This window comes from Carlito syrichta, unplaced genomic scaffold (genome assembly GCF_000164805.1).
Source record: "Carlito syrichta isolate Samal-C Ts95f unplaced genomic scaffold, Tarsius_syrichta-2.0.1 Scaffold288214, whole genome shotgun sequence".
Taxonomy (NCBI): Eukaryota; Metazoa; Chordata; class Mammalia; order Primates; family Tarsiidae; genus Carlito; species Carlito syrichta.
In genome coordinates, this window is record NW_007232310.1 from 34925 (window position 1) to 42197 (window position 7273).

Here is a 7273-nt window from a genome sequence, read left to right on the forward strand (position 1 = left end):
CCTCAGCCTTCCGAGTAGCCAGAATTACAGGCATGCGCTACCACGCCCGGCTGATTTTTTTATTTATTTTAGAGATGAGGTCTTGCTGCCCAGGCGGGTCTCGAACCCGCGGGCTCAGGCAATCCACTCACCTCAGCCTCCCAAAGGCGCGGGATTACAGGCTGAGCCACCGAGCCTGGCTTGTTTTTTTGTTTTTGTTTGAGTTAAGTCTCACTCTGTCATCCAGGCTGGAGTGCAGTGGCTCGCATACTCACGGCCACCCCAGCATCGACCTGCTGGGCTCAGGCGATCCTTCTGCCTCAGCCTTTCAAGTAGCCGGAATTACAAGCACACGCTACTATGCCTGGCTAATATTTTAAAAATTTATTGTAGAGATGAGGTCTCACCAAGTTGCCCAGGCTGTTCTCGAACCCGTGGGCTCCAAAAGTGCTGGGATTGCAGGCTGAACCACTGAGCCTGACCTGAGAATCTGTTTAACAGGACTTGAAGGGGCCGCGCTTGGCTGACAGGGCCCCAACTAGAAGCCCAGTCTTGTTTTGGAGCAAGGAATGCTGCTCCGGCCGCATTGTGTGTCTTCAGGAAGCTGTGTCTACTCGAATATTCCTCAGCTAACCCTAACCCTTAACTTTTATGAGAAACTCTTGAGGGTAGCACAGCCCAGGGGCTGTGTGGTCATCCGCCTTAATCCTACGGCAGCATCCACATGCTCTTGGAAGGCTTGTTCTTGATGTTAAATCAGCATTGCTATGGGACGGGTCCTGTGTGTGGTCAAGCTTGGTGGCCTTGCAGTTGCTGGTGTCCTAGCCCTGCCCCTATCCCTGAATCCATAGCCCTCAGTTGTTCAGTCCCTGGCCCTCATGGGATGTTAGGAGGCAGCAACAAGAGGTTGGGTTCCAGGAGCTTGAGAAGGAATTCTCATGGCCTACAGGGGCCTCTCGAGGAGGATGCTTCGTCTGGACACCTCTGGGCTGTGGATCCTCAGGGGTGGGGGCATGACGAGGGAAGGCAAACATTTAGAAAAAGAAAAGAAGTTCTCCAACCCCACCCCACCCCCCATATGTGTCAGGCGCACACACACCAAGTCTCGGAGTTTTCTCCAGGGCTATCTGAGGCCGGAAGAACCCCATTGAATGCTTTTACCTGCAGAGGAGGACGTGGAAGAAGCGTCCCTCATTTAAAATGTGAGAAGTGACTGGGCATGATGGTACATACCTGTAGTCCCAGCTGCCTGGGAGGCTGAGGTGGAAAGATCACTTGAGGCCAGGGTTTTGAGCCAGCATGGCCAACATAGTAAGACCCTGTCTCTACAAAAATAAAATGTGGGAAGCCATGGGAAAAACTAACCAGGACCAACACACACACACACACACACGGAAGAGTGGCACTGATTGACGTCTCAGAGATGATTTCCTACAGAGCAGGGTCCTGCCCCCTCTACTACCACACTGAATGCCTCTGAATTTTAAAAAAAAAGTCACTGTTTTGACTGATGCGTGTGTCACAGCCATGAGCACCTTGGGTGGTAGCATGATGAGAGGAAAGCACAAAATGGTGGCGGCACGTCTGCACAGAGTGGGAAGGGGCCCGGCGTCGGCAGTCAGCGTGTGCCCGAGCCCCCAGCCTCCGCAGCCCCTCCGTGTCCCGTGTCAGCCTGTGCTGAACTTGACCTGAACGCTGTGCTCTCTGTTTGCCAGGTTCTCCCCTATGGGTGTAGATCACATGAGTGGGCTTTCTGGTGTCAATGTCCCCGGAAACGCTTCTTCGGGCTGGTGCATCTTCATCTACAACCTGGGCCAAGACGCCGACGAGGGCATCCTCTGGCAGATGTTTGGGCCCTTTGGCGCCGTCACCAATGTGAAAGTGATCCGCGACTTCAACACCAACAAGTGCAAAGGGTTTGGCTTTGTGACCATGACAAACTATGAAGAAGCTGCGATGGCCATAGCCAGCCTGAACGGCTACCGCCTGGGGGACAAGATCTTACAGGTTTCCTTCAAAACCAACAAGTCCCACAAATAACTCGCTCATGCTGTTTTTGTACGGAATAGATAATTAAGAGTGAAGAAGTTGAAACTTTTTTTGTTAGTGTACAACTCATTTTGCGCCAATTTTCACAAGTGTTTGTCTTAGTCTGAATGAGAAGTGAGAAGGTTTTTATACTCTGGGATGCAACCAACATGTTCAAATGTTTGAAATCCCACAATGTTAGACCAATTTTAAGTTTCGTAAGTTATTTCCTTTAAGATATATATTAAACAGAAACCTAAGTAGACTGCATTGACTAACCAGTCCCTCTGGATGGTGGTGAACTGAAGCATGCTTTCACTTCTAAGACTGTCTAACACTCGTTCATTCGATGTTTCCACAAATGGGATAAAAACAAATGATCTTTTAGTTTTAGTTTTTAACCTAAAGATGTTAGACAGATGCTGAGTGTGCGTTTTCTCAACCGCTTCAACATTTTAAGCAATTTATGCTTTGGTTGACAGGAAGTTGCTTTCCCAAGCAGGTCTCATTGCCACCTCCTGCTCACTCAGTCCTGGGCTCTGCTGAGGGGTCCTGGGAGTGGCAGCAGGCCCGCCCAGCGTGGGCCACCACTGGGGCAACGGGCCGCATGCTGGGCCGGGCCCTCCAGAGAAGGACACATACGTGTTTTGTAAGCCCAGGCACCTATGGGAACGGACCAAAGAGTTTCAGGGAAACTCCAGTATATTCCAGAGTCAGATCTAAGCTCCAGGCTTGCCTGAAGATGTGTTTGCTACTCTGACACCCCGAATTTCTGTCCACACATTGCATGCATGGTGCCCACACATCGGATACTGTTGTTCACAATAATTTCTCCAGTTTCCAAGAGCATTTAACATAGCTTGAAGGCGTCAGAGAGCTCTATTTTTTAATAACACAGAAACATTTGAGCATTGTATTTCTCGCATCCCTTCTTGTGAGCGCTAGACTTTTCTATTTTAGTCAGATTTTGTTTTGGAATTTTGCTTTCGTATGAACACTCAGCAAACAAGTACTTACTTCTTGCCAGTTATCTATTAACAGAAACCTTTGATTTGTAGTTTTAAAGATTAACCCTCAAAGTTCTCTTCATAACTGCCTTGACATTTTGGGTTGTTCTGTTCTGTTAATTTTCTTTTGCTTTTTTGTGTTTTTTGTTTGTTTTTACTTTTGCATTTAAGACCATTAAATTTGATTTTGTTTTGCTCGAATTTTGTTTTGTTTTTTATTTTGCCTTTTCTTTCTTTTTGGCTAGGGAAGGTACAGATGGCCCAGCATTCCAAGAGAATTCATAAGATCTTAAGAAACAAATACTTGCCTGGAAACACCATTTCTGAGTCTGTGATGTAAGAATGGGCAGTCATGGGTTGGTGGCTTTTCAAGCAGGAGCCGGTAGGAGAGTCTGACAGAGGCCTGTGGTGTAGGCAGGGCCACATCTCCCAAAACGCTTCAGGACTGTGATCTGATCTTTATAAATAACTAGTAATTCAGAGAGAGTCAAAAACAGGATAACTTAGTACCAACAGTTTTTACCCTTGACCTGAGATGAAAACGTGACGATAGGCTGTTTTGTAGTTTTTGATATCATGGAATGGCAGCTTTATTTATCTATTTATTTATCTATCTATTTATTTATTTATTGACGTGGTCACTTGGGCAAGCAGCATTGCCAGTGTCTCGAGAAGCCCTTGGGTGATTTGAGGCTGCCTGTCCCGCCCCCTTTCCTGACCCTTCACTGAGGGGCTGTCTGTGTCATCCTCACACATGGAAGATGCGGCCATCTGTACCCAATCCCTGTCTCAGAAGGGTCGGCCAGGCGCCACAGGAGTCTCCTTCCTCCAGCAGAATTCAAGACCCTCCATAAAAGCCGGAACTGAGACCTGTGGCCTAGATTCCACACAAAAGAGGGTCCCTGCTCTATCATGCCAGAGCATGCTGCACCTTGGACCAGAATGTTTTCCCAGAAAAATAAGCCTTTCAGTTTCCCCAGGCCACCATCTTCTGAGTGAAGGCGGGCACCCCAACTCCAAAACATCCCCTAAGTCTCACGTGCACACCTTCCTGCCAGCCTTAGCTAGTGTTCCACAGAGAACTCTGTCTTATGGACTGTGAAAGCAAGGACAGGCTTGTGGCCAGCACCGCAGCTGCTTCCTCCCCTCCTTCTCTTAGAACCCTCTAGATGATTCTGATGTGGGGCAGAAGAGAAGGAAATGTGAAGTGTATAAACCTCTGAAAGTGACCAGGGAAGTTTCTCAGTTCTGTAGAACTCTCCTTTGACGTGGTCTCCACTGTTTGAACAGCCTTCTTCCTAGAAATTCCAAGGCATTTCCTTGGGAGTCTTAATTTACGAGAATTTAGGAGTGCGCTTTTAAGATGTCTTTCCTGAAAAGCAATCTTCACTCCTGTCCGGGTACTAGTTGCCGGCCCTGTGCTCTCAAAGTTCATTACTTGTTTGCAAAAGGAGGATTTTTTTTTAAATTAAAAAGGCACAACCCAAAAGAAACCATTTCTTAAACATTTTTACATAGAGTAATTGCATTTGTGTTTAGCAAAATGAGCTCTCCTTTTATTTGGGAACTTTGGTGAAAAAGCATTGAGTAGTTAATGTTCGTTTATCAACAGTTTGATTTGGTAAATACCAAAGAGACTTTGAATTCTCTTTTGAACCTATGTCACCCCTCTGGTAGTTACACCCTAACCAGCTCCAAGTTTGTGAACCTGCTTCTAAATGAATTACCTGTCTCCCCCTTGGCTCTGCCCTTATTTCCTTGCTGGTGTCATATGCCAAGCCAGGGTTTTCCGTGCTGGCTGTGCCTCTGGTCGCGGTTCTGTGACTGCGATTCCCTCCCGGGGCACCACATCCCCTCCACGGCCACCATCGTGCATGATATCTGAAAGCCGGGCTTCCTGGGGCCCATCTGCAGATGGTGCCGGGTGGGTTCTGCCTTCCCCTCCTGGAAGGTGAGTCTTTCCCTTGCCAAGGACAGCTGCCTTAACCTTTGAGAGTCTGCACTTGGCGTCAGCAGTGGGAACCCGGCATCCAGAGACTGAATCATGCTGTTGGAGGATCCAAGGCCGGCACCTCGGACTGGCAGCCCAGAGGTCCCTGCTGGATCAGAGAACTAGACGCCCCTGAAGACCCTTGGTGGCAATCGCTTAGCCGGGCTTGCCTCCAAATGAGGGCCGTTTTGTCTATGAGGTGTGGAAAAGACACGACTTACCCCAGTCCTCATCAGACTTGAAAAAAGTGAAATTGACATCACTTACTCGCTCTGTTTCACATCAGATTCAACCTGATTTTATTTCCACGTGTTTTTTGCAGCTTACTGTGTTGGATGCAAGAAATTAAGAATAAGCTGACAAAGGGCCTGCACTCTCGTTCCACCCTCTTCCTCCACCTCCATCCCTTCTAGTCTTCCCAGGACCTACCTCACCTGCGGGGACCTGAGGCAGCTCCTTGGGAGAGACCCCCAGGGCTCATCGGATTCCCCGGGTCCTGTCCCCAGACTTGCTGAGACAGCCCTGAAGTCACAAGTGCTTTCCGTTGAGTGGCATTGATAATTGGCACGTTCTTAATAGTAGCCGCAGAATCAGAATCTTGGATCCCAGAGCGGGTTCACGTTATTTCCAAATCTTTCGATTTTTCCCTGACCTTTAATGATTGTATCATATTGCCCCAGAACCTTTCGGTGACGTAGTTCAGCTTTTTTCTTGGTCACTTAAAAAAAAATTTTTTTTTTAAACTTGGAAGTCACCGCAGGTAGCTACATGAGGTTAACGGAGACTTTGAGAGGACTGACTTTTTCTTCCACCAGAAGAGAAGGCTTTTCCGTTGGTTGGGGCCACCTCTTTTGCCATGTGATGTTCTGTTTACAGTGACTTGCTTTGGGGGAGGGGGAGTTTATCAACTGATGCCCGTGATGTACAGTAGCCGGTTAGACATTTTGTATATTAGTGTATTTTAAGTTATTGATTTGTTTTATATAAAATAATTTATTTTTCAGGTGCCATTTTTCATTTTAACTTTGTTTTTACATGGGTTTGTTTTCAATAAAGTCTGACACTGCTGTCCAAAAGTCAACAATAAAATGAATCCCATTGTGTTCTTTGGAAGATGCTTATGTAACTAGCTTTTAAAATTATTTTCAGGGAAAAAAAAAGCCCTTCTTAGCTTCCCATTGCTTTATTTTTTTTTTAAATCCTTGTGAATAAATGTTCTTTAGTGTTTTAGGAGGAAAAAGCAAACCTAGATTTTGATAATCCAGAAGATTTCAGATTAATAAAGAAGCTTTGAAAGAGGACCATTTTTCAAAATTTTAGTGAAGTGTGAATATTTTTTGTCAATGGCTTTCTCAAAGAGAATGAAACTTTTGCACCATTTTCAGAGTTTTTATAGAGATGCCAAATTGATATATTTACATGTAATGGAAACATGAAAAAGTTTTATTAAACAATTGTTCATAGCTGTGTAGACATTTTAATTCAGTTTCCAAAGCTCTCAAAAGCGTATTTTTGGAGTATGGAGTGCTATGGTTTGGGGTGTTACTAAATGATTCCAAACAACTCAATTGTCCGGATACTCAGTTCTTCCCGCAGGTATAAGGTTTGTGTTCAACGCTGTATGTGAACTATGACTGGAATTCTGTGCTATTTTGGTAATAAATGAAGTGGGATCATTGAGATGTGACGGTGTAGGGTGATCGTGTGTGACTTGTGAGCAGCCGGCAGCTGAGCAGCGCTCCTAGGGACTTCTTCCTTCCTAGGTAAGCCTGGGCCAGGCTTTGACCCCTGGTGAGAAAGGCGGAGCCTGTGGACAGCCCCACCCGTGAGGCCACGCCCAACTGGGGGTACACTCTGTGACGAGCTCTCCCAGCCCTTCTGCTCCCGCCATCTGAGACTCAGGCCAGCCCTTCCCCAGCGATGGTCCAGGGATCCCGCCTCTTCCCTCTCCTGTTGTTGAACCCTGGTATGATCTCATCCTGAGTGTCTTCTGGGACTGGTCTCCTTTGTAGGTTGGAAACAGGCTCATTCCCTGGAGGTGGAGGCGGCCAGCCTGGTGGTTGGGAATGCAAGTGTCTCCAGGTTAGAGAGTGGGGTTGGAATCCGGCTCTGCCACCACTCCCATGTGTGCAACACAGGCAAGCTACCTTCTCTGTGAGTCTCAGTTTTTCCCTCTATGAAATGGGTCCATGATTTATACATCCCCTACACACACACACACACACACATACACACACACACACACACACACACACACACACACACACAC

General features: G+C 46.9%; 1 protein-coding gene across 4 annotated transcripts in view; it reads left to right on the forward strand.

Annotated features, from left to right (window-relative positions):
- ELAVL1 (ELAV like RNA binding protein 1) overlaps positions 1-6684 on the forward strand; it is a 33723-nt gene extending 27039 nt beyond the window's left edge. For 3 of the 4 annotated variants that reach the window (XM_021710177.1, XM_008053510.2, XM_008053511.2), the window contains one exon: positions 1695-6684. In XM_021710177.1, coding sequence (XP_021565852.1) covers positions 1695-2019 — 325 coding nt within the window. In that variant the 3' untranslated portion in view covers positions 2020-6684. The remainder of the gene's footprint in view (positions 1-1694) is intronic. The other variant, XM_021710178.1, reaches the window with a different exon arrangement.
- Positions 6685-7273: the final 589 nt, after the last annotated feature.